The sequence below is a fragment of the Mucor velutinosus genome (genome assembly GCF_035048745.1).
Source record: "Mucor velutinosus strain NIH1002 chromosome Unknown tig00001555, whole genome shotgun sequence".
NCBI classification, from domain to species: Eukaryota; Fungi; Mucoromycota; class Mucoromycetes; order Mucorales; family Mucoraceae; genus Mucor; species Mucor velutinosus.
This window is the reverse complement of record NW_027041902.1, coordinates 185,956-212,252: the sequence shown is the minus strand read 5'-3', so window position 1 is coordinate 212,252 and position 26,297 is coordinate 185,956. Positions and strand designations below refer to the sequence as shown.

General features: G+C 41.5%; 12 protein-coding genes across 12 annotated transcripts; 7 read left to right on the top strand and 5 right to left on the bottom strand.

Annotated features, from left to right (window-relative positions):
• Positions 1–97: 97 nt before the first annotated feature.
• ATC70_008045 (uncharacterized protein) lies at positions 98–2,465 on the top strand (the record flags this gene model as incomplete). Its single annotated transcript, XM_064827300.1, has 6 exons — positions 98–253; positions 338–372; positions 430–894; positions 998–1,098; positions 1,153–1,225; positions 1,283–2,465. The coding sequence occupies 6 exons, from the start codon at positions 98–100 to the stop codon at positions 2,463–2,465; spliced, it is 2,013 nt and encodes a 670-aa protein (XP_064687198.1).
• A 1,687-nt stretch (positions 2,466–4,152) lies between these two features.
• On the top strand, positions 4,153–6,573 carry ATC70_008044 (uncharacterized protein; the record flags this gene model as incomplete). The annotated part of the gene is made up of 1 exon (XM_064827299.1): positions 4,153–6,573. The coding sequence occupies one exon, from the start codon at positions 4,153–4,155 to the stop codon at positions 6,571–6,573; it is 2,421 nt and encodes an 806-aa protein (XP_064687197.1).
• Positions 6,574–7,471: 898 nt separating this feature from the next.
• On the top strand, positions 7,472–9,493 carry ARG3 (ornithine carbamoyltransferase; the record flags this gene model as incomplete). Its single annotated transcript, XM_064827298.1, has 4 exons — positions 7,472–7,790; positions 7,895–8,521; positions 8,584–9,072; positions 9,129–9,493. 4 exons carry the CDS (start codon positions 7,472–7,474, stop codon positions 9,491–9,493), a joined length of 1,800 nt encoding a protein of 599 aa, XP_064687196.1.
• Positions 9,494–11,225: 1,732 nt separating this feature from the next.
• On the top strand, positions 11,226–13,128 carry ATC70_008042 (uncharacterized protein; the record flags this gene model as incomplete). The annotated part of the gene is made up of 7 exons (XM_064827297.1): positions 11,226–11,447; positions 11,508–11,742; positions 11,798–11,841; positions 11,891–12,049; positions 12,109–12,351; positions 12,401–12,496; positions 12,556–13,128. The coding sequence occupies 7 exons, from the start codon at positions 11,226–11,228 to the stop codon at positions 13,126–13,128; spliced, it is 1,572 nt and encodes a 523-aa protein (XP_064687195.1).
• Positions 13,129–13,141: 13 nt separating this feature from the next.
• Positions 13,142–14,548, bottom strand: ATC70_008041 (uncharacterized protein; the record flags this gene model as incomplete). The annotated part of the gene is made up of 4 exons (XM_064827296.1): positions 13,142–13,324; positions 13,387–13,653; positions 13,715–14,126; positions 14,184–14,548. The coding sequence occupies 4 exons, from the start codon at positions 14,546–14,548 to the stop codon at positions 13,142–13,144; spliced, it is 1,227 nt and encodes a 408-aa protein (XP_064687194.1).
• Positions 14,549–16,544: 1,996 nt separating this feature from the next.
• Positions 16,545–16,805, bottom strand: clc1_1 (Clathrin light chain; the record flags this gene model as incomplete). The annotated part of the gene is made up of 1 exon (XM_064827295.1): positions 16,545–16,805. One exon carries the CDS (start codon positions 16,803–16,805, stop codon positions 16,545–16,547), a length of 261 nt encoding a protein of 86 aa, XP_064687193.1.
• Positions 16,806–17,565: 760 nt separating this feature from the next.
• On the top strand, positions 17,566–19,401 carry ATC70_008039 (uncharacterized protein; the record flags this gene model as incomplete). Its single annotated transcript, XM_064827294.1, has 2 exons — positions 17,566–19,039; positions 19,094–19,401. The coding sequence occupies 2 exons, from the start codon at positions 17,566–17,568 to the stop codon at positions 19,399–19,401; spliced, it is 1,782 nt and encodes a 593-aa protein (XP_064687192.1).
• An 8-nt stretch (positions 19,402–19,409) lies between these two features.
• On the bottom strand, positions 19,410–20,551 carry ATC70_008038 (uncharacterized protein; the record flags this gene model as incomplete). The annotated part of the gene is made up of 2 exons (XM_064827293.1): positions 19,410–20,265; positions 20,331–20,551. 2 exons carry the CDS (start codon positions 20,549–20,551, stop codon positions 19,410–19,412), a joined length of 1,077 nt encoding a protein of 358 aa, XP_064687191.1.
• Positions 20,552–21,981: 1,430 nt separating this feature from the next.
• Positions 21,982–22,526, top strand: ATC70_008037 (ABC transporter domain-containing protein; the record flags this gene model as incomplete). Its single annotated transcript, XM_064827292.1, has 2 exons — positions 21,982–22,050; positions 22,122–22,526. The coding sequence occupies 2 exons, from the start codon at positions 21,982–21,984 to the stop codon at positions 22,524–22,526; spliced, it is 474 nt and encodes a 157-aa protein (XP_064687190.1).
• A 131-nt stretch (positions 22,527–22,657) lies between these two features.
• ATC70_008036 (uncharacterized protein) lies at positions 22,658–23,288 on the bottom strand (the record flags this gene model as incomplete). The annotated part of the gene is made up of 3 exons (XM_064827291.1): positions 22,658–22,849; positions 22,906–23,030; positions 23,087–23,288. 3 exons carry the CDS (start codon positions 23,286–23,288, stop codon positions 22,658–22,660), a joined length of 519 nt encoding a protein of 172 aa, XP_064687189.1.
• A 149-nt stretch (positions 23,289–23,437) lies between these two features.
• Positions 23,438–24,417, top strand: CKA1_3 (Casein kinase II subunit alpha; the record flags this gene model as incomplete). Its single annotated transcript, XM_064827290.1, has 5 exons — positions 23,438–23,667; positions 23,726–23,863; positions 23,916–24,048; positions 24,124–24,334; positions 24,386–24,417. 5 exons carry the CDS (start codon positions 23,438–23,440, stop codon positions 24,415–24,417), a joined length of 744 nt encoding a protein of 247 aa, XP_064687188.1.
• Positions 24,418–24,626: 209 nt separating this feature from the next.
• Positions 24,627–25,934, bottom strand: ATC70_008034 (uncharacterized protein; the record flags this gene model as incomplete). Its single annotated transcript, XM_064827289.1, has 1 exon — positions 24,627–25,934. The coding sequence occupies one exon, from the start codon at positions 25,932–25,934 to the stop codon at positions 24,627–24,629; it is 1,308 nt and encodes a 435-aa protein (XP_064687187.1).
• Positions 25,935–26,297: the final 363 nt, after the last annotated feature.

The following is a 26,297-nucleotide window of genomic DNA, read 5'->3' as shown; positions in this document are numbered from 1 at the left end:
CACCTAATCATCCTCCCCCCTTCTGTGCTAAACTCTTTTTCTCTTTTTTTTCTCTCCTCAAGTTTCTTCTTGGCACACACATATTGGCACTGTTCAAATGGCAGAGTATCATAGCATGGATAACTATGGTGATGGGGGTGCAGGTTCCGAGTTTAATCCTATACTAATACAATTGGCATTGTTATGTACTGTCGTTGGAAGTTGCATATCTTTGTTTTCTGTTTGGCTGCACTGGAAAAATTATAGAAAACCAGTGAGTTTTATATGGCTGCCAAGTCTTTATTTTTTTTTTCTAGCTTGGAGTTTTGTGATCTAATGCCATTTTTACCCTACATAGAATCAACAAAGACAAGTCATTCGAATTCTGTGGATGTGAGTATAGCATCACTGTATCGGCATGGCATCCAATGTCTAAACATTTGGCATCAGGGTTCCCATCTACGGCATCAGTACCTACATTTCCTTGGTGTCATTGAACGTTGCATTCTATGTGGACACATTTAGAGATATTTACGAAGCCTTTGTCATCTATGCCTTCTTCAACCTGCTACTCAACAAAATGGGAGGCGAGCGAGCACTGATCATCATGCTACATTCTCGACCTCCATCTCAAAATTTCTTTCCGGGAACGTTGTGGTCAAGAGAAATCTTTGTTGGTGATCCATACACATTTCTCTTTGTTAAGAGAGGCATTCTTCAGTTTGTGTACGTCAAGCCTGTGCTAGCTATCATCACCATGATACTAAAAGCAACTGGCAACTACCATGAAGGCCAATTTACCTTGACAAGCTCCTACTTTTACCTCACTTTCTTTTACAATCTAAGTGTGTGTTTGAGTTTATGGTGTTTGATGGTGTTTTTTTATGCAACAAAGAAGGATCTAACAACATTTAGGTAAGCATCAGGTTCTGCACACACACACACACACACACACACACACACACACACACACACACACACACTAGTGCTTGCTTACCAATGTGTGTACTCTATGTAGACCTTTGCCCAAGTTTCTCTGCGTCAAGGCCATCATCTTCTTTTCCTTTTGGCAAGGCGTAGTAGTCGCTCTTCTTGTATTTGCTGGCATCATTCCTGAAGGTATGTTAGATGCTCTCTTTTTACGCAGCAAATATACTCATCATGCCACATCAGCTGAGCATATTTCGGTTGCGATACAAGATTTTCTTGTCTGTATTGAAATGGTGCCATTTGCCATTGCTCATTCGTAAGTCATACATCATACGACGCCTTTTTAGCAGTGTATTGATGCCAGTCATCGTAGGTTCTCATTTTCTTGGGAGGATTACTTTGATCAGACTGTGCATTCCGCTCGCATGCCCATTCGAAAGGCAATTCAAGATTCATTTGGCCTCAAAGATGTCATGATGGACACATTGGATACACTAAAGGGGTCCAGGTTCAGCTACCGGTCATTTGAGCCTTCAGAAGGGGTACCTCATATGGGAAGCAGCCGTAACTCTCGCATTATGGCTGGTCTTCGCTACTCCAATATTACCACCAAAAAGCGTTGGCTTGAACCTGCCCCCACTTCTCGGTTTCTGAATTCGGGCAGAGGCATGAATGACGAGTCTGACGACGAGGATGAGTCAGAACCTTTGGAATTCGACGAGCCCAATTCTGCGGATGAGATGGAAGCATTGTACAAGGCCAGTCGTAAAATGGTGTTTGGAGACTACAACTATCCTGTTATCGATTTCCGGGTGCCTCTTTGGCGGCTGGCCCGCCGTGAACGCCGCCAGCAACAACAAAGAGGCTATGGTGGTGTCTCTACTACGACAAACGCCAACAATTTTGTTAATAGATACGACGATAGAAAAGGGAAATCAAAGAACACGGATGATATTGGCAATTTGGGCCCTCGGGAAGGCTGTATTGATGTGATTATTCAGCAGGGAAAAGGCAATTATGTGGTTGTGGATGATTTATCAGACGAAGAAGCACAGCTCCCTGTCAGCAATACCAAACCGCCCTCGCCACCTGTCAGAAAGCCAACACTGACTGATGTCAAACGCAATGAAAAGGGCCTCAGCATGAGCAGCAGCACGCCCACGTCTTCGACAGCATCTGTCCCTCGAATCAAGCACAAAGCCGTTGTCCAGCCGTCATTTTCGACTCCCAACAATAACAATCAACTCTCTACCCCACCGTCACGATACCCACAACAACATTCTGATGCCACACTGGTGCCTTCTTCTACACCGCCTTCAAAACAGCCATTTGTACCTCGTCCAACAGATAGCTTGATCAACAGCAACAGTTACTCTTTCACAGCATCCTCCACAACATCCAAGCAAACAACACATTCCAATACCAGACCTACGGCGCCTCTCTCGCCATCTGAACAAGATGCTCCTGAGTGGCATTGGCCAGATGAAAGAAACACTCTCATAACATCACCGATACACGATGAAGAAGACCTTTTAACCGGTGATGTGTGGAAGTAGCTGGCTGTTGTTCGAATTTGAATGTACTTTATATACATATACCTCTTTGTCTCTTCAAATTACCAATAAAATCAGCCTTTTTTTTTAATTTTGCAAAGCAATGCTGTTGGTGTGTTGATGATTTGAAGCTTCTTTTCTTGAATGGATTTATCTCTAACATATACGACTATGTTTATGCTTCGAATTCACTTTGCTTCGGTGGGAGCCAACCTGCGCAGTGGCATCTCGCGCTACTGATTGCCCTTGCTCATCGTATAAAAATACTGCTACTTTATTTTAACCCTCCACTTACACACGAGAACACTTCATATTATTTGTAGACCTGGCTCTTGTGTGGTGCGTCATATCTACATACACCAAGTTACTTTACATACGGGAGAGCGGCATACTGGCATTGTCCCTTTCTTATCAAAAGTGTGCCTGATACAGCAAAATCGTGTGCCTGATACAGCAAAATCGGGGTGCATTTGAGCTGTGTTTTCTCGCGTTGAAGGCCGTTTTAGATTGTGAGAATAGCACCAAACAATTGCTCTCGTCTGGCACTTACTTCTTGACGACTTTGCTCAGCTTTTTCAAGATCGCCAAAATTCGACGAAAAAGCATGAGGGATACCTCATGGTTTTCATCGAAAACCAAACAATCGCGTTTTTGACCTCAAAAATGAAGACTTTTCCTATGGTATATATTGAATCAAAATGTTTCTCTAAACGCAAAGCAGCCCCTGAAGTTACTTTTATGAGGTTTTCATATGCAAAATCTCGACATTTTAGCCAAAAACCTCATTTACTATTTTCGGAAATTGCTCATTAAGTGCATTGAAAACATCTATTACAATTACCACCATGGGAAGCACCTTGAAAAGTACTTTAGGAATGTATTAGGAAGCATCGGACGATCATCACAATTTATATAGTCGAATCTTGCAAAATAGTTCGATCAAGTCGAAAAAAGACAAAATTTATCCAATCTGGAGTAGGAAAAAAAATACTCTGGGCTTGAATTGATTTTGGCAGTGGCACTGCTGCTGGCTGACCCAAATGCCTTTCTGACAATGACAATGATGATTGGGATGCTAATTAAACGGGGCGCATGAGTTTGAAAGAACTCACACTTAGCCTGAATATGTAATTCTGCTTTTGCTGGGCATTTTCATATCTGGTAACGCCAGTCCATCTAGCTCACCACCAAAATAGATGTAGTAAGAGCTGAATATGGGTGGCATTGGGGCCGCTGCTTGCAATTGCCTGTTCTAACTGTTGGGGGCATAGCTGTTTATAATAATAAGATTCGAGGAAAAGAATATTAAAAAAAGACAAGAGTAAGAAGTGGTTGAACCTCTCCTTTACTATTGATTGATTATTAGATATAGCAAATTTTCGTTCTCTCTGATTTGGAATGTGTTTGGGGAGAACCCGCGGGGCGACACCGTTACCAGCGTAGCGAGATCAATTGGCTAGTTAGGCATATACGGTATCCACATTTATGACATTCTCACATTCAGCCTGTTTCGTTTTAAGCAGCTCTTTTCTACGGATGTGCCTGAAAACCTAGGCGTGACTCGAGCAAGCCAGACGAAATTGCGCTCCTTATAAAAGGGTGTCAGGATCAAATCCTGAAAAATTCTTTGTTTCGCTTTTTTTTTTTTTTTTTTTTTCTCTTCAGTTGGATACAACCTACAACACACGAAATGACTACACAAATAAAGACGACATCAAAATTGGAGAGACATCTGCTAGATGGCATGTTTGAAAAGTCCATGTTCTCTGATCTGTCACTCGTTTTTCTGCATCCATCATGTCCCTTTTCTATGCGATTCAACGTACACAAATCTATCATGAGCCAGTCGCCCTTTCTGTGCAAGCTTCTGGAAAGCATTGAAGAGAGCAAGTTATCACACACAAACGAACAAGAACACGGCATGGATTGGCAATCCAACATCAGACACACAACAGATAAACAAGGAGTGACACTGCTGACGATTGATCTCGCAAGTGCTTTAACACAATGTGGATTTGTCCTTGCGCCATTCCAACACATTGTACGACGCAAATGGCAAAAGACTAGCAGCACCTCCACCTCATCCGCATCATCATCATCATCATCATCATCATCTACTAGTGCTAGTACTCAAACGAAAAGAAGCTCACAGAGCGGCAGCCTTAATCCTTTGCTAGCATCGCATATCCGATTTGTTCTGAAATGGCTGTATTGTATCAACAAGCAAGAACTGTTGCGTGGTATGCAAGACAAGGACACACTGCTCATCTTGTCGGTGGCAGTTCTGTTAGATGTGCATGATTTGACTCAGGCCTGTGTCAATAGATACACTAGTGAGCAGCTCTCTCTTGACAGCATCATGAGAGACTTGGAGACCATCTGTCAGCTACCACGAGGACACAGCTCCTATTTGCAATTGAGAGACGCTGCCTTGTTGCTTTTGCTTCGATTTGGACCCAGTAACGCAGAGCGTTTAGCCATGCTGCCTGTGGATTACATGGCTGATGTGCTCAGTGCAGATCCACTGTTTGTCAATTCTGAATACGAACGCTACTGCCTGCTGAGATCTGTGTTGATGGCATTCATGCAATCTGTAGGACGCATCACTTGGACACCCAAAGGACCCGTGGATCAAGACTCAAAGCGACTCTCTGGCTTTGTGCGACCCCTCAACAGCAATAGCAACAAGGCATTCTTGTCAGCAGATACAGTGCGCTCTCGCAAACGAAAGCGCATCCCATCTGAAGATTTAGAGGACCCCAGTGACTTGCAGCACTACCAGCAATCGAACCGACCTCATCTTAACCGACTCAGTTTTACAGCACTGGTGCCTTTTGAAAAGCTGGCGGCAGATGCGTCGTCTGGTGGTGTCATTGACAAGGCAACTGTGCTCTCTTACTTGCTTCGCACTACAGTCAGTTACAGCAACATGACATTCGACCAATTGACCACTGTACGTCAAGACGGCATTGTAGACGAAGGCATTGTATTCCGTGCTTTGTGGCAACGAGAGGCATTGGAGCGAGTCTTGTTTCCGCTGACATTTACACAGACACAGCAAACACAGGAAAGCCGCCGCCATCCCATTCCCAAAACCTTGGAGGAGGATCGCAGTGCAGCTTTGAACGAGTACTTTGACGTGGATCAATCCGACGCACAAGAGAAACGTAGGCGTTTATTGCTGGGTGTACCACGTTTTCGATTCAAAGCATCCGTCTACATCTCACCACCATCTGAAGAAAACGGCTGGATCTGCGAGCAAAAGGAAATTACACTCTCCTCTCAAGATTTACATGCCTTTGACAACGATGAAAGTGATGGAGGATCTGTGTGGTCAGTGTCAGACAACGAACAGCTAGGAGACGACGAACCATCAGCCACTGGCAGTCAGATTATCAACGCAGGCATTGAAGAATTGGAGATTGGAAAAGAAGCTGGCCCTAGACCCCTCAAGCGACATGCAACATCCAAAAAGGTGCCATATACATTGTATAAGAAGATTGTCTACAGTGAAGCAGAGACCATTCTCGGCGTGTCTTATCGACTGCAAATTGAAGCACAAGTGATGCCTCGCCATCGCCTGGTAATCAAGGATGATGATATGAATCAAGAGGAGACTGAAGAAGAGTTTTATGCAGATAATGATCCTAATGACAATGTATTGGTGTGTCGATTCGAGTTGCAACGTGATTTGAAGCAGATTGCTCTCCCAGCAATTCAGATCAAAAAGGAAAAGGGAATCAAGCCATTGAAGTCGAGCAGCAATCAGCGTGTAGATATCAGTCCTTCCAGCTCTACATCTACATCTAGCACAGTCCAACCATCACAAATCAGCAATATAGCAAAGACAAATGATGTGCGGGAAAAGACCAAAATTCATTACTGGATCCATTGCTTGAATCGCCACGAGGGTATTATGGAAAGTGATCGGATCGACCCAGAAGATCGTGTGCTGGTGGCTGTAACGGAGCAATGCGAACGAGAGCACGGCGAACCTGGAGAGATGGAGCCAGGCTATGTGGGCCAAGTATTGGTTGAAGCCGATCTCAAAAAAGGTGTCACTGTGGATGCCACGGTGGCACTCGAAATCTTTGGATTTCAAAGAGTTTGATCTGTTCTGCTTGTTCTGATCACCACCCTGATCATTAATTTAGCGCATTTGCTTCCTTCTTTGAAAGCTGAATAAACGTTTTTTATATTTAGAAGCGCTTGAATTCAATCGTTTGCAATGACTATTATTAAATTGAGGGGAGGATGGAAATGATAGTTAAAGCATATGTTTTTTTTTTTGTATCTAAATGAAGTTGTAGTTGTATTTGCATGAACTTGGAGCACGCACTGCTTGTTATTCAATAACTTTATATCATTGATTGCCTTCAACTTGCTTTTTAAGCCTGCATCTTTCTTCTAATTTTACAGGACTAAAAAATAGGCTGATGAAGATGATCAAACGCCATCCTTATATATATATATATATATATGAATAGCAAGACTTGCTTGTAGTATTTTAGATGCAGTAGAGTCAATATGAGATTTGCTGCTTGATGTTTGTGGTTATGCAATAAAACTCAACATCCAAATGGTTCTCTGATTCAACTTTTGCGATTCTGTCAAGCTTGTTGATAGTGTTACAAACGCTCATAGTACAGTATAGTCAAGCTTTTACAGGGTCAAAGAGATGTGAAATATAATTAGGCTTTCTGTATACTATTTACTGATACTCATTATTATTATTATTTTTTTTTTGTTTTACCTCATTATGAAATCGAAAATGTCAATTCAGTAACACAATGAACACCATTCTAATGCCTTGAACAAACCTGGGCTTGATTGGCACATAAGTTTATCGTGTGAAATCATTAATGTTTGCAAAGATACTTAATGTTTGTCAAGAGGTATAAAAACGATTGTGCTAATTGAGCACAGCAATGAATTAGTATAAATACAGAACAGATTCAATGTCTGAAATCCTTACCTTTCTTCTCTACTTTTTTTTTTTTTTCCATTGAATGAACCACGTTAGATTAATTCCAAGCATTTTAACTAGAAATACCTCCAAATCCATCCTTCATCGTGCTCTTATTATTGGTGCCACCCGTCAACAAAAGTCATGTTTATCCACAGCTGCCACTGCTACTGAATTTCAAGAGTATCCTGGCATTGATCCTCATGCAGACCACCATGCCGTCGTCTCTACATTTGACCTGTTCTCTATCGGTGTAGGCCCCTCTTCCTCACACACTGTAGGCCCTATGAGAGCAGCCAAGATCTTTGTCAGCGATCTCAAAGAACACAACATCCTGGAAAGAGTGCATACACTGAGAGTTGGTAAATATACAAGTAACACAACCGTGATCAGATTTTCACACTGGTGAAAATCAACTGTTTTGCCGGATATAGAAATATTTACGATTTGTTGTTGAACCGTGTAGATATGTTTGGCTCTCTGGCACTAACTGGAAAAGGTCATGGTACACCGGAAGCTATCCTTATGGGTATCGAGGGAGAAACGCCTGACCAAGTGGAAACATCAACAATCAAAGCACGCGTGGATGATATACACACGAACCACTCTATTCACCTGGATGGCACTCACAGAATCCACTTCAATCCCGATAAGCACTTGATCTTCAACTATTTCAAAACATTGCCACAGCATCCCAATGGCCTTCGATTCTGCGCATATGACTCAGATGCCAACATGATTGCAACAAATGAGTACTTTAGCATTGGCGGTGGGTTTGTGGTGAATGAAGCTACTCAAATGGATCATGGTGAAAACGTTTATTACAAACGTGAGCGCATGGCTGCTCGCAACAGTACCAGACGGGAGATGGCTGAACAGCGTAGTCAACAGGACGTTGCTGTGGTTTCATTGCCCTTCAAGAATGCTGAAGAGTTGATTCAAGTGTGCAAGCGTGAAAACATGACCATCGCTCAAGTTGTTTTTGAGAATGAACTCAAGTGGTCTACTGCTGAAGAGATTCGTGAAAAGTTATTGAGAATTTGGAATACCATGGATGATAGCATCAAGAATGGTGTCATGGCAAACGGTGAAGGTAGTTCTTTCATGTAAGAAAGAGTGGCCCTAGATCATGTTGACTAACATCCCCTTGATTAGAACGTCTCCCTGGTGGCCTTAATGTGCGTCGAAGAGCTCCTGGTCTATACAACAAGCTCTTGAAAGGTCTTTACGGCCCAGTTACTCAAAATACATACATTGACTCGAGAATTCCACTGCCTAAACAAGCTCCATCTTTCAGCGATGCCAACAATGAGCTTATCAGCACCGAAGCCAACAAAGACCAGCTGTATGCAGCAGATGACAAATCGCCATTGTCATTGTCAGTCCTACCCAAACGTCCTCGCAAGCGGTTCTTTTTGCCAGCTCTGGATTATCTATCTGTGTATGCTATTGCTGTGAACGAAGAAAACGCATGTGGTGGTCGTGTAGTTACTGCACCTACAAATGGCGCTGCTGGTACAATCCCATCTGTATTAAAGTACTACTTGGAATTTATCTCTGAGAATCCCGAAAATGATGTGATGGAGTTTCTGTTGACGACTGCTGCTGTGGGTATGCTGTTCAAGCGTGGTGCTAGTATTTCTGGTAAGTGCACATCAGCGAATTATGCATTGGCAATCATACTCATAAACCCTAAATAGCTGCTGAAGTGGGTTGTCAAGGTGAAGTGGGCGTAGCGTGCTCCATGGCTGCTGCTGGTTTTACAGCAGTGATGGGTGGTTCTATAGAGCAAGTGGAGAATGCTGCTGAAATTGGCATGGAACACAACTTGGGCTTGACGTGTGATCCCATTGCTGGTTTGGTGCAAGTGCCATGTATCGAGAGAAACGCATTAGCTGCTGTCAAGGCTATTGCTGCTGCTCAACTGGCTTTGAACGGCGAAGGTGATCATCGTGTGTCTCTTGATCAGGTCATTGAGACCATGAGACAAACTGGCTTGGATATGATGTCTAAATACAAGGAGACAAGTCAAGGTGGTCTTGCAGTCAATGTGCCCATGTGTTAAAAAATTAGCATTGGCAATGTATTATTTATTTATTCATCTCTGATTTGCTCTATGTAACACCTCTATTTACATTTTTATACCTATATTAGCATTTCTGAGATCCTTGTTTCATCGTTCATTTGAAATAAACTTGTGTATTATATTGTATAGCTGGCTTGACACGGGAGGTAGCGCCGCCCATGTTGATAAAATTGAGTGACAAGTCTGCACTTTACATTAGTGGCTCATACTGGGATGAGCATGTTACAAAAGTTTTAAAGAATAGTAGCGAGGATACTATGCTGTAACTTGCTATCATCTTCTTGCTGGCTTCAAAATCATCGATTGCATTCATGAGAAATGCATTTTACCAGCCAAAAACTAATTCATTTTTCGCTTGGGATTCTCTGTCCTTTATTTGTTGATTCCTAAACTTTTTGAACACGATTCGACCTATTTTATCAAATTCGACTATGTAAAATGCAATGAACATCCAGCGCCTCCTAATATACTTTTTAAAGTACCTTTCAAGGCGCTTCCAATGGTGGTCATTGTTGTAATAGGTGTTCTGAATGAAATTATCGAGCAATTTGGTAGAATGTGAATTAAGGTTTTCAGCGAATATATCCCGATTTTGCATATGAAAACCTCATAAAAGTAACTTCAGGGGTTGCTTTGCGTTTAGAGAAACATTTTGATTCAATATATACCATAGGAAAAGTCTTCATTTTTGAAGTCAAAAACGCGATCGTTTGGTTTTCGATGAAAATCATGAGGTATCTCTCATGCTTTTTCGTCGAATTTTGGTGATCTCGAAAAAGTGGAGCAAAGGTGTCAAGAAGTAAGTGCTAGATGAAAGAAATTGTTTGGTGCTACTCTGGTGGCCTAAAACGGATTCTATCACGAGAAATTCCTGCTAGTTTTCGCTAAACGTCATGAACATTTGAAACAGACGACTGTATAAACCTTTTGATTTATTATAGCTTTTATAATATTTGATTGAAAAAGAGAGAGAGAAACATATGCCCTGATTTATTATTTTGCACAAATAGACTGGAGCCTATGAAGTCAAATAGCACTCATCATTTGTGTGCAGATCAATTAAGCCGGACGGTGAAATAGGCTTAAAAGAGTCGAATGCAAACTGAATCTAGACGATGCACGGAAAGATGCGCAGATCCCATGTTCAGCCTGTTTGATACTGATCGCTAAATGCATGTACAATGACAAGTTTCAATGCGGAAGACCCAGCTCAAGATAGTTTGTGTTATACAAGTACAGTGCTTGTGATGGATTTTCAGGAGACAAAAAAAAAAAAAAAAAAACAAATGAGATGGAAGAGGATTTGCTCCAGTTTTTAGAGCCAAATGTTAAAATACATGCCCTCTCTCGACCCATTTCAACAATGGTAAAGCTGTTGATATAATGTTGAAGTGGCAATTTGGAGCTACCTCTGTTTCCATGGATTCTAATGATAAACATCCAATGTTATACAATGTTGCTGGCATGGATGCGCTTTTAGGGAGAGGGGCAATCAGTCAGTTCAAAGACTGGTTTTTTTTAGTCTTTTGTTTTAGGTTTTTACCAATAACAGATCTTGGTTTCTTACCACCTAAAATCACAAATTGAGGAGAGTTAAACAACGATAACTCTTCTACCTTTCCTTCTTTTTTCGTGGCAAAATAACCTTTCTTTTTTTTTTTTTTTTTTTTTTTTTTTTTTTTTTTTACTCAAGATACGATACTAACACTTAATGCCAGAAGAAGCCTATGAAATGACTCGCTCCGTATCGGGCGCTTCCAGTTCAATCGACAATCATAACGAAGCCTATGACAGCAGAGAGGAAGAAGCACAGTTACTGGATAAGGAAGATCGTTCTTCAGATACAGACGAGGAAGATATTGAAGATGAGGAAGAAGACTGGGCTGTGATAGTAGAGGAGAATAGCGGAGAAGCAGAGCAGGTGTATGAAAAGGTAAGTCCATACCGCTTTCCATTACAATGCGACAAAAAATTGACTTTTCCAACTCTGCAGGATAATCCAACACTGAGATTTGTATGCATTGGATTAGCCATTGGCTTGTTCTTTGTCATGTTCAAGATTGCCATGATGCGATTCTCAGCAGATCCAGAGCACCGTGAAAGAGGAGCAGAGAAACTGTATTACAATGGCACAGATTATTTCGCTTCTACAGTTATTTTGATATCACTGGATGGCTTCAGGCCAGATTATTTGAATAGGGGCAAAACACCTCATATGAAAGAATTTGGTTAGTTTCTTGAATAAGTGCGTGTGGCTGCTATTATATTGACTCGATTGTGTAGCGGATAATGGCATCATGGCAAAATACATGCACCCAGCATTTCCGGTAAGCACTCAAGTCATCTTGCTGCAACATGTCACTGAGTTTTCCTCAGCCAAGCACGTTTCCGAACCATTGGACACTAGTTACAGGCTTATATCCAGAGACGCATGGCATTGTAGCAAATCTGTTTTATGATCCAACACTCGATGCAGTCTTTAGTCATTCAAATGCAACTTCAACGGCTGATCGCAGATGGTGGAAGGGTGAGCCAGTACGTTAACCGATGTGACCTGTACACTGTACATATCATTGACACCTACTCTTCACTAGATTTGGACAACATCAAGAATGAACAGAAAGCGAACTGGATCCATCATGTGGCCAGGCTCAGAGACAAACTACAACCCGCCTGATATGGTGGTCAAGTACAACAGCTCCATGACGGCAAAAGAAAAGATGGATGTTACTCTCAAATGGCTTGATTTACCGTATGATGACAGACCACAGATGATTTCTGTCTATGTGCCACAGATTGATCAAGAGGGTCATCGCGGAGGTCCATTTGGCTCCAAGGTAATACCTAATGCTGAATCATTGCAGGCCTGTACTAAATTGACCCTAGATGAATAATTTCATTCAAGATGCAGATGATGCTATTGGATACCTTGTGCAGGAATTAAAGGATAGAAAGCTGGATAGCCATGTCCACATTGTCATTGTAAGTCTTATTGAGTGATGTTTTTACAAACCTTACACTGAACGCAATGCTTATTTTAGGTTAGCGATCATGGCATGGCAGAAACGCAAGAATCCAAGCTGATCTTTTACGATGACATTCTCTCACCAGACGTGCTGAAGCATGTGCGCAACCGAGAAGCATTGCCTCTGCTTGATCTTAGACCCTCGCCCGATGCTCCCAAAGATACCGTCAAGAAGATTTATACTCAACTTTACAACTATACCCAAACCCACCTTGATGCCCACTTTGAAGTCTACATGAGAAAAGATGTGCCCGACAGATTCCACTACAAACACTCTGACAGAATCACGCCTATCGTCGCCATCCCTGAAGTGGGGTATACCTTCATCACACACGACGAGTTTGACAAAAAGGGCGGTTTCAAAAAGGGTGGTAATCATGGGTACGATAATTTAGCAGATGACATGCGCGCCATCTTCATGGCAAAGGGACCCAAAATCAATCGCGTGTATAAATCAGGCACTATTTTGGCGCCCTTTTTCAATATTGAAGTATATGGTTTGTTGACAGAGTTGCTTAATATGGATGCATCGCCCAACAACGGTACGCTACAAGCGGATTTCCCTGTCGTTTTCTCGCCTCCATTCTAAAATAAAATTTCATTTATGCATTGTTGACTAATTTTACTACTTGATGATAAAAAAATTTGTTCCAGTCATCCACAGGTCCAGGCAAACAAGTGTGTAAGCAGTCTGAATCTGGCTGCGAGTGAGCATCGCCTCTGTAGTTGGAGATAGATACATTGAAAAAGTGGAAGCGCTCGTCATTTTCCTTTTCAATCATGTCCTACAAGAAAATCAAGGTTGAGTGATGTGGATCTGCCAACGGACAACATCCTTTTACACTACCTTCCACACAAAATCAAACTGTTCAAACATGTCCCATTCATATTCGCCCTTTTGTCCTGTGGGTGTGATGATGTACGAGCTCGGGGATGTATATTGAGAACACTTGGCATGACCGTAGGGTGTGCTTCTGACCCAAACTCGCTGATCGGCCTTGACATGATCCTTGAGATAATCAAACACCTTGCGCATGCCTCGTCTGAATGCTTGCAACAGTTCCTTTCTGTCCTTGTTGGGACCCCACTTGAGGTCAGGATGCCAATGTGGGCCCTGAGATCCATCGATGGTTAGTTTAGACACGGCCAAGGATCTTCATCTCGGTAGCACTTACAGTGTTGAGCATGATATACTTGAATCGAGGGATGGCATGCACCCAAGGAAAGTTGCTACCCACACCAATTTGATATCCCTCACCTTCATTGGGTTTAATCAGGCTAAAATCGTCCAATTTCACTAAATAATCCGAGCGAATATAAGCGACAGTGACCTTTGCTGGATCCTGATACTCTAAATCTCGATGTACTAATTGACTAGCCCACATGGATGTATCACCACCAGAGAGTTGGGTGTCTTTGTTTTGTGCAGTCAAGTCTTGTCCTAGTAAGCACCACATGCTTTCGAACATTAATTGTGTGATGGAATCACCCACGAGTAAGAGTGGATTTTCAGAGAGGTGTTTGGAAAAATCTCTCGCTTGATATGGAAGTACCATACAATTGTCTGGTTGCCAAGTGTAGTCTATACTGTGTTTTGATGATAAGGATCAGCGCTTCGTTGCGGAGAGCATGGCAACAACTCACATGGATCTACTTCTATTAAACTCGCTGGCTGGTTCTTGTCGTCTGTAGCAGCGATGAGGGAAATTCCAGTTGCAATGATACCCAACAAACTTGTTGATGCCATCTACATTTTGTGATTCCAAGCCGATGCTTTGGTGCACCCATTTTCCTTGGTTGTATTGGTCTGATGAGCACAGGTTTTTGTCTTTTGGGAGTGGTTGGTATAATACATCTCTGTGTTGCTGTTGGTCTGGAACATCCTTTACTGTCTCCGAGACAAGTGCTACTCTTGCATTACTCGAGGACAATATCCACAGCGTCAGTAAGCAGACAATACTAATGCCTGTAACAGCGTATGTTTGAGATCTAAAGGATGGTTCAACCATGTGTAAAGAGAAAAAGGGGTAAAAAAAAAAAAAAAAAGAGAGAGTGAGAGAGAATATAAATTAGAGCGGTTGCTGTACTGACAGATTTCAACTAAGCTATTGAAGATGATCCAATTAAACTAGGGGTTATTTCAGGCGAGGTTTTCATATAAGATTTCCCTTTATTCTCGTTTTTAAGCCTAGAAGGCCAAAAAACTAAATATTAAGATTGTTGATGCTGTCATAGCAAAAGAAAAAGAAACCGCAAACCAAAAGGCTCTATTACCTGGCCTGTCGTCGCAAATCGATCATCCCAAAATGTATATCCTTTTACAATGCTGCGATATTGACCATCACTTATGATAGATTAGGGAATGCATCACATTCTTCAAGTTAGCAACACATCACAGCACTTTTTCGATGGAAACATAAAGTTAATAACAAACAGGCTTTTAGTATATTGTTAAACTTATTATAAACTAAACTACAAGGTTGGAGTAAGCTTTAATTTGGCATGAGTGCATGAGTGTGCATGATCCCAGGCAACACTATAGGCTTTGTTTCATACAGTTGATGTAGTGTTTTATGTTACTGATTCGTGAAGTGTTCCAGTACTATTTAGCTGTGTTAACCCAGTTTCCAGTTGGTTGTTGTTTGAGCGTTTCATGTTGTCTATTGCCTATTCTGGCGATTTACCTGTTGATAACACCCTTAGGCGAAGAAAAAAAGAGACGCAGGAATAGAGACTGAACGAAATATAGTGATAAATGATGAAACGAACTGGTTGATCCCCATGCAATCTCTTTGCTTATATACTAATATTAAACGAAAGCTATTACTGAGACGATGCGAAAGAGAGCTCAAGCTTTATACAGCATTTGTACACCACATTCTCTGTTCGTGTCATGTTTACTGGCAGTAGAAATGCCATACCACTCGCTGATGTAGCTCTTGAGATGGCGACATCAAGCTGGCGACATCAAGCTGGCCATGCATAAACACAGGACTTGTATAAGATCTACGACGACTTTCTTGAAAGATTGTCATTGCAAAAGACGCCTTTATAGGGAACTTCTAACAAAAGCAAAAAAGCATTTAAGCTAGACGACTGTGCCTTCAAATTTACAATCCTCGTTAAATCAACATCGTAATCATCATTGTCATCGTCAGAAAGGCATTTGGGTCAGCCAGCAGCAGTGCCACTGCCAAAATCAATTCAAGCCCAGAGTATTTTTTTTCCTACTCCAGATTGGATAAATTTTGTCTTTTTTTCGACTTGATCGAACTATTTTGCAAGATTCGACTATATAAATTGTGATGATCGTCCGATGCTTCCTAATACATTCCTAAAGTACTTTTCAAGGTGCTTCCCATGGTGGTAATTGTAATAGATGTTTTCAATGCACTTAATGAGCAATTTCCGAAAATAGTAAATGAGGTTTTTGGCTAAAATGTCGAGATTTTGCATATGAAAACCTCATAAAAGTAACTTCAGGGGCTGCTTTGCGTTTAGAGAAACATTTTGATTCAATATATACCATAGGAAAAGTCTTCATTTTTGAGGTCAAAAACGCGATTGTTTGGTTTTCGATGAAAACCATGAGGTATCCCTCATGCTTTTTCGTCGAATTTTGGCGATCTTGAAAAAGCTGAGCAAAGTCGTCAAGAAGTAAGTGCCAGACGAGAGCAATTGTTTGGTGCTATTCTCACAATCTAAAACGGCCTTCAACGCGAGAAAACACAGCTCAAATGTATCCGGATTTCGCTGTGATTTGCAAGCTTTTGAGTAATTAGAGGTATTGCAAGTGGACTATTTGTCCGTATATGAACTTTTTTTCTGATGGTATAGATGTGGAGCATCGTAGAAGAAGCAGAGCCACAGGTACAGGCCGTTTAGGGGCTTCTGGTATGATGGTAGACATTCAAAATGTGAAGCTTTAGCATATATCTGTAGATTTTATTTGGATAGACTGTTTCAGCCATAGCTACTTTGTTGTTACGATAACATAATATCTTATCAATGCATGTAAAACGAATCGCTACAGACAGTACGACGATCCAGGGATCTCTTCTTGGCTTGAATGATGCTTTGAGCAACATCTTCGATAACATGGCGAGGTAATGGGAACAATTCAGCAGCAAATACCAGGATAGTATAGCGGCGATCCACCAGTCTACCGACCATCTTGTTCATCATTCTTGGGCACTTGTCACCTCTTTTCAGAAGCTCCTTCGTATCATCAGAATCTCGGAAGACTTCAGCGCTTCCAAGCTCCATACGTGTAAATGAGATGAGCATGCCTGGAACTATGCCTGGAGCAAGTGAAGCTGCCTGTTCGCTGGAAGCTCTCTTCCTCTTCAGTTGTTCACCTTTAAAGACTTTGGTGTTGATTTGGTGCGCAAGGTAACTATGCTGCTGTGATATGGCGAGGAAAATAAGCTCCACACTTGATTGCAAAGATCACGCTCTCTTTCTATGGCTTGATAATAGGAACTACCCAGATTTGAATGATGAGATACTTGCGGCACCATCTTTGGCACAAAATCAGAGGGCAAATCAGCCATGTAAAATCAAATCACTAATGAAAAATGCTTAAATTAATCACACACACACATATATATATATATACTACACTACAGAATGCTGACTTGTTGCTGTCCTGCACTTACAGGATGTTTCATGCATCGAGTGCGTGTACTGATATTCAAACGACACTGTCAATGCGCCACAAACTTCAGTCGAATAGCACGCAACATTAGATGTTTGGTACCGCATAGCCTCTGGACAGCTGAGCCTGCCAGCTATCGGCAAGTATCGATGAATATTCAAATACTGAAGCAAAGGAATTGACAAATTGTGAATATTTTGCAGCAAAAGGTACCAGATCAGATGACGGAGAGATGAATCTGGTAGGAAAAGGACAGTGTCATTGGCTTTCATTCAAATTAAGAGGGTATTAAAATAGCTCCAGTGCTTGGCTTGGCTATTAATTCATTTCTTTTACAATCTTTCATATGTCTTCAATATACTTACAATAATGTTCAAGAGAGTATTAGCTTATGGCGTTGTTACTCTATTCATTTCAGGCATTCTGGTTCAGTTAAATACCTACCTTGCCCTTGTAAATATACACTACACTCCATCCATCAATGAACAAGATACCATCATAACACAGCCACAACACTATTATCGAGACAATACGACACTGCTGTCCTACATCTCTATCATCACTATCAGTGGCTTGCTGCTGCTTGCTAGTTCATGGATACAGAAAGCAAGGTACAGAAAAGCGAAACTCTTGGGGCTTTTAGGCTTTACAAAGACTAGTGCCTGGCAACGTTGGCTTCGATACGAAAGGCAGCTCTTTTCATGCGTCACTTTCTCCTTGATCGATGTATTCAAAGTGGGGTCTTTGATCAGCATCAATGCAATGCTGTTATTCAGCACGGCGAATGGCACCGTACCAGAAAACGATCCTCACCATGCAGGCTTTGAAGAGCCCAATCTATACAGGCAATCGCTGAGTCATCGAGCTGCTCAACTTGCAGTAACCAACATTGCCTTCTCGGTATTATTATCAGCCAAACTATCCATCATCCAGCGCTACTTTTTTGAAATTAACGAGACAATCCGCTGGCATGCTTGGTTTGGACGCATAGGCTTTTTTCAAGTAGTGTACCATGCATCTTATCAGATTCAGACCAACTACACAACCCAGAACCGTAGCATAATAGCAGCACTCACATCAAATGCACGCCATACCACAGGAGCCTTCATGTTGAGTGCCATGTTCTTATTGATGTTTGGATCGCATTCACTCGTTCGGCTCATTTCATACAGATTATTTCGAATCACTCACTTGGCAGCCTTGGTCATATTGATCTGTAGCGGGTGCTTTCACCATTGGTCCTTTTACGTATTTTATATCATGGTGCTACTTTTCTGGGTGATGGATCAGATGGACCGGTCTTACAGAACCGACATGCTGATGGCAGAGGCTCTACCAGGAGACATCGTCAAGATCAAATGCAACATACCCTATTCCATGAACGCAGGAGTGATTCCAGGGCAATTTGTATTCATTTCACTTACACCATCCGCATTTGCTGCAACCGTCTATGCGCATCCGTTTTCAATCTGCAGAATAGATAGCAATGATGCGCTCAAGGAAGAAGAGGAAGAAGGAGCCCTGAGCGAAAATGAAGCACTTGCTCGACCCATGGATGGCCAGTACTTTACATTCTACATCAAAGCAACTGGAAATCGCACCAAACCACTATACGATATAGCTCAATCAGGGTCCAAGGTGATCGAAGCGAGAATCAGCAAACCTCTGGGTAGGCCGTATGTAACTAGCGCAGGAGCAGAGTTTGGTGATTTCGACTCGGTGATTTTGGTTGCGGAAGGGATGGGTATCACACCTTGGATTTCTGTCTTGCAGTACGTAGAACAGAAGCAGCATGCCATCAAGACAAAATCGGTCAATTTAATATGGAGTATCCACTCAATAGGTTAGTCGAGTTTTGGTTTTCTGCTTGGAAGCATGCATACTAACGGCGAAATAGACACATTTTATGCATTTGAACAGGAATTGGAGCAATTTTCAGATTCACTGCAGCTGAATCTAAGCATCAGAATCTACATTACAGGCTTATCTGATCCTGAAGAAAATTACAGTATACCCAGCAACCTCACCTATATCAAATTCAAGGCGTCCTGTCGACCCAATTACACTGCTTTACTGCAAGAATTAGATCAGCAAGACAACACGACAGTTGTAGGTGTATGCGCTCATGAAAGCAGCATTGTAAAATTAAACAACCTCTGCCTGAGCCACTCATGGGCTATTAGAAAAGAACGATTCGAACTATAGATCCTTATTTATTGCAATAAATACGCATTGAACTCTTGCTCTAATTGATTGCATTGCCTTATGACATTTCTACCGATCAACGTGATTCTGCTTTCTTGCACTTCTTCGGGGAGCCATGGGCCATGTTCTGTGATGCTCAATTGATCATTGTTGACACCTTGTACAACAAATTTGATATTAGGATTCTGTTTCAATGCCAATACACCCTTCACTCGGTAAATGCCTCCTTTTGCTGTTGTTTTCTTGATGAAATCCTGTACACCCGCCAGATCCACAAATCCAGGCGCTAATAACATGGTTTGCTCGATGGAAGGATCGTGTTTCTTTTGTGCTTCATCGTTTGCTTTGGATTGTATCATGTCTACTGTCTCCTGGGTGCTTCTTTCGGGCCTTAGATCAAATATGGCGTTTGCAATGGGGACTTTGGCGAATGAAGTGGTGAATATTTTTGCTGTTGGGTTATATTGGCGAATGAATTGAGTGATGCTATTGACATCCTCTTCTTTGTTTGTTAGTAGATCCGTCTTGTTCAGTATGATAGAGTCAGTTGTCAAGATTTGAGCCAGTAATTCGTTCTTGTAAGTGGATGATGAAGCAGAGAGTGATGCTAGATTTTGATAAAAGTGCTTGCTGTCTAATAGTGTTACGATGCCATTGATGTAGTAGTTTTGGACAATCTCATCGGTTCCTCTTTTATTCGCGCCTCGAGCTATCTGTTGAACAATTGGCGTTGGATCCGCCAAACCAGTGGTCTCTAGGATTACATGCTGTATACGTTTCTCTTTAGGCTCGTGTTCATTTCGCAAAGCAATCTCCACCAGAGCATTGATCAATTCGCCACTTGAGGAACAGCATACACAACCCCTAAATCGAATACATGTTAGTCAGCAATTTACTGACATTTCACCTCAAGGATTACCACTGCTTACATTCCGAATTCATACAGGCTTTGCACGTCTTCGATCTTGTCTTGGTGCAGTATTTCATTTTCAATACCAAATGCTGCAGCAAATTCATTTTCAATGACGGCAATGCGTAAGCTGTTGTTGTCAGATGCTTGATGGTTTTCATCTAGGATCTGATTCAAGAGTGTTGTCTTTCCAGCGCCCAAAAAGCCTGTAATAATCGTAACTGGAATACGGCTAGTCATTTTGATATATATATATATATATATATAGTGTTTGTGTTTCGAAAGAGTGGAAAATGGCTTTCTTTCGAAAAACGTGGAGAATTTATACATATTCCTAGATGAATCATGATCATGTAAGCAAAACAGGTCCCAACAGTTGAAACCCAGTGTCTTATTCAGCATGAATCTGTATCTGTCATCTTGATCTGTAAGCCTCAGCTACTTTCTCTAGATGCTTCCAAAGTTGCTAATAAGATTGACTACTGCAAGAAGCTTGGTCTGCTTGCTTGAACAATGCACAGAGGGAGAAATTGAAGTAGACCAACGTAGAAATGATCATTTTGGGGTTTCATCAGCGTTTTATGCGCAAAGTTAGTTCAGCCTCACGCTTGAACTAAATGTTGGAAAGCATGCAAGTTGAGCACATTCTGTTTGAGATCAAAAAGCTCACAGCTAGGCTAACTATCTTGTAAGAGAGCAAGCCTATCAATTATGAGCATGCCGAGGACACCATATCAGAGAAAGAAGCATCCATTTGTAACACAAATGACCCTTTCAATCACAAGTGACGTCTTATTAAGATCTCCTGTTTTTTGGTTCTATCAATTTTCTACTAGAGGAAAGCATACAATTCTATAAAGCAATTGAAAATGCATACCCCAAGGACACTCTGTGGCGATGCAACTGAAATAAAGACGCGATGATGAGGATCCGGGATGCCATAACCTTAATTGGAAGATGGCATTGGCAGTAATCGATCAAGTGCCGAGGAAGATGTCTTTGAGCATAGGAGAGATGGGTATTTGTTTAAAAAAAAACCCCCCAGGGTCCAGTATAGGAACTCGCTTAAATAATCCAGCTTGCAAAGTAAACGGTCGATCTTGATGATTTGGCAATGTACCAAACATTCATGTACTGAGAGCATCGATTAGACACCCGATGATGGAGTCATTGGTGGGTACACATAAAAAGTCTGTGCGTTGCAAATAAAGCATGTACGCATCAATACAGGTACAAGTTATGATCTTGTTGTTAGCATATACGGAAAGAGGAAGGCGAGAAGAGCCATCTACATACCAACAACAACCAAGCAGAACGAGGAAATGATTGAGAATTTGATAAATTTTTAATACTAAATGCCATCGGTTAAATTACGGTATGGATCATGCGATCAACGAGATGTGGAAATAGGAGAGACTCATCTTTCCATATTTTGCTTCGATCGTATACAAGCACAGCATCAGCAGCAAACAACAGCAGGTTCGAACGGCTGATAATAGCAACAGACAGAAATAACAGCATATCCCCTTTTCCACCACGCGCGTCATTGTCCAAAACAAGGTAAAATCTCTATATAAAAAGATTTCATTTTTTTTTCCCTTTTCTCATTTCTTTTTCCTCTTTCTTTTTCCTCTTATTTCTTCACTCCTTTTTACTCTCTTGATTGTATCATGTCACAGCAACAACAACAACAACCACCGCAAGCAAGCCTCAGCTTAAAGAACGCAGATATCAAGCAGGTAAATCAAGGGGATGGAGTGTGTGCATTTAAATCTCCACCGGAAAAACTTATGAGCAACGCGAAACTTAGATGATCCATCGACTCAAAACGCGATTAGCATTAGCCAATTTCAAGCGACAATATGGATTCGAGAGATACGATCTGCATACATTAGAGTCCAATCTACTCAGAAATCAAATAAAAAAGAACATGTACAATGGAAAACGAAAGCATGATCAGCATGAGAAACATCGATATTATCCTACAAATACCAACAATGGTCATCATCATGGTACCAGAGTCATGTCATCATCGTCTTCATCACCATCACAACAAGCACTGGCACCCAGATACCCTGTGTCAGAGAAGCGCAGTACATCGCCACAGCAGGCACACAAGACAATTGTTCCTACTGACGAAGATGCAGCGAATGTCTTGGTGATGCTTCACAACATGGCTTCGGGTAAACCAGCATCATCTCCATTGTGTATCTAAGTTTTTCTCGTTTATTTAATCCACTCTTGCATTTACATACAACCACTCCTTGTTCCTTAGTGAATGCTATGTTTTATCCACCCATTTTTACTATACCTTATCTCTCATCCATTTATATACACAGCCATTTATTATTCCTCACGTTCACCATCATTGCTACTACCACTGCTATTAAAGAAGTCCAATACTATATCACGCACGCGCTTGCGAATCAGGGCATTATCACATACAACACTAGTCGCCGCGTAGGGAGATTCCACACGTGCACACCCCAAGACATGGATCACAGGTTCATTTACTTGACATTGGATTGGTATACGATGCTATTATAAGACGTAAATTAATTTACGTCTATTTCCATCAACAAATTCACACATACCTTTTCCAAATGTTGGATCAGGCCTTGCCGTCTCTTCTCAAGCCATTCAGCTGTATACTGATTTTCCTGCTGGTACTTTAATGCAGCATCGATGATGTGCAAATCAATACAATCTTGACTATCAACTAAAGTACAGACATATCAATAAACAAATGCTGCTACAAACAAAATGCATGCTTACCATCTACATCTCGAATGGAGCTGTTCATGACCACCACAACGCGTTGATCCTTGTTATCGTACATGACGACATGCTGGGATGCGGGATCAATGGTGTAGAGATAGCCAGTGATGGTTTTCTGGTTTTTGAGTGTAACTGCTGTGTAATGACCAAGCAGCTCGAGCCATTGCTCGCTTGTTTTTGAATAGAGCAATTCAGCCATGGTGGGAAAGAAACAGCAAAGCCCTCTCATCTTGAAATAGCACCTCAATGGCCTAAAAAAAAAGTCCGAATTCGTTACTATATACTTGGATGCCGTAGATCACAAATTGCTCTTTCTTCTTCTTCTTCTTCTTCTTTTCCAACCACAACATGGAGACTGACAGAGAAGCTACAGCTCTGTATTCGTTTGATCCCTTCAAGTTTGGTTTATTTTTACTAGCATTCTACATTATTCCATACCCTGTTTATCGATTTATAGCACATCGCTTGAAATGGGAGACAAATCAAAAGACAATGTCTCGTCATTGGAGCGATTTATTTGATGGCATTTCCTATGGATTGATACTGTTCATCTTTGGCAACTATTCCAACACGCTGAGGTATACAAACATCCACAATGCATCTTGAACACACATCTCACACTTAATGCACATTTAGCTGGATCACAGTGGCTGCATTTTATCCCTCACTGTTTGGCTACGCTCTCATTGCTGAACTGCCATTTACCAAGACGTCTTTGCCCAATATCAGAAACTGGCCAAAGGGGATGTGGGCTGTCTTTCTTACTGCAGTAGCGTAAGTTGATGACACACAGGATGTGCTTGTTGTAACTGATACACTTCTTCAGCATCATTCTTGTATTTGCAGGATATCACATCTATCTTGGCTACTTGCTGCCAATGCCATTTGTCATCTACTATGTGTCATGTCTCTCCATTCCTGCTGCCATTTTGGCGTCTTCCTTCTTACTATCCAAAGAGGTAAACCAAAATTGGTGTAGGACAAAGTTATATTCATGGAAGACTAGGAATACAAACAAAAACGCAACTCAACAGCATCAGGAACAGGCTGATGAAGGCACCACTCTGTTACCAGTGGCTGCAGCACCTCAGAACGTTCATAATCCATATACCAGACAGGTAGCCATTCATTTGCACCATTGGCAGATCTTTTACGTGTTGGCATTCTTTACACGATTCGATCATCCTGTCTCTCAGGTAGGTGCTGGCATTGTATTGGCGTGTTATATGGAGGGCATCTGTGCATGTAAGTGATGTTTAGTCAGTGATAGTGTTACAAATACTAACATGTTCATAGACGGCTACGATCGTTTGGTCAATGATGGTTAAAATATAATAAATTTTATTGATTTTATTGATTTTGTAGCATGAATGAAGATGAGATAGAATGATAGGGGGGAATACATTGAGTTGGATGGGGTGTAGTTTTTTTCTTTTTTTTTTTTGTTGTTGTTGCAAAAGATGAAGAAATATACATATAAGAAAGGAGGAGGAGGATATAGCGATGTGGTGATATTTACATTGATTTTGAATTGATTTTATAGGGTACACCAAGCAGATTGCATGACTTGATTGATGTTGAAACGAGTTTCTGGATTGACATCAAGACAACATTTGATCAGATCTTGAAGTTCAGTGGATATGTTTGAAGGCATTTCATATTGTCCATCCAGTACTTTTTGCTGTAAACGAAGATCGTAGTCATCTGCGAATGGTAATCGAGCAGTGACAAGAGCATACAGGATGACGCCGAGAGACCAAATATCAGTGGACGGACATGAGATGGCCTTTGCAGATTTGATCTGCTCAGGTGCAGCATATGCAAGAGAGCCGGCAGCACAGTCAAGATCATTGACGATATCAGGTGAAAGTGGCAAGTTGGTAGCTGGATTCACCTTGACGGGCTGTTGACAAATGGCCAAACCGAAATCACAAATCTTGGCATTGTTGGCTTGATCAATGAGAATGTTCTCCAGCTTGAGATCTTTATGGCACACTTTGGCTTCTTCATGTAAGTATCGGACACCAGAGCACAGTTGCAAGAAGATAGAACGAGCTTCCTCTTCAGACATGGGTGATTTGAGTTTATCCAGCAGACTACCCTTGGCACAATAGTCGCAGATCAGAAATGTAGCAGCATCTGTTTCCAACACTTTTTCCAGACAGACAATGTTGGGGTGATCCAGTGTTTTCCAGATAGACAGTTCTCTTTCCAAGCGCAAATCAATGTCGTTCTGCTCCAAGGGTGTATAGTTCTTTCGGATGATCTTGATGGCCACCTTTTGCCCATCAGATACTCGGAACCCTTTGCGCACTGTAGCAAAGCCGCCATAGCCAATGATCTTGTCCAAGACATAGTCATCAATCTCATCGCCTTCTTGCTCATCTTCCAATGGCTGCCTTTCCTGCGATGGCACTGGAGACAATGCGAATCCTGCAAGAAAGGAGGCAGCGGGGCTTTTGATGCTCTCCCATGATTTTGCAGATATTCTGGAGGGGGATTGCATTGATTGGCTTGGACGATTCAGTTGACACTTGTTGCGGGAAACGTCGGCTCGTCGCGGAAATGATTTTGATTCGTGGTGATGGGAGGATGTAGCTGTTGGTGATGTTGCGTTAAGTGATGAAGAGGAGGATGAGGGTGACGGGAACGGTGACAGTGATTCAGGCTGTTGTAATTGCTTCTTGGGGTGGGTCAAGACAGGCGATACGATGGCATGAGCAGAGCCCTGTTTGAGGTCGCTCTCATAAAAGGAAATGCCCAATGGATCAGTGTCAATGTGAAGAGAGTTTTTGTTCTTAATGTGCGTATTCAATTGGCATTTCTTATTGTTGGTATTAAACATTTATTTCTTTGAATCTTCTTTTATGTTTGATATAATCTTAATAAATGTGATGAAAATTAGAAAAAAAAAAGGAAAAGAGAAAGGTCAATTGGGATATAGTCTCCTAATATAAACAAAAATAAAAAATCATGAGTTTATAGGAAAGATTCCGACTTGGCCAATCATACAAAGTGTCTTATCAGGATCAAATTGATTTAGCTATATTTTATTATCTTGACCAATGAAAATTTTTGAAGCGCATCAAACAATAAAGATAAGCAATCTTACATTTCACTGTAATAATGCGTCTCCTTTGTGAAAAAACGGTTGGTGGTTGATAAGATCTATACTCGCATTGAAATATATCTCCTTAATTTGCTACTC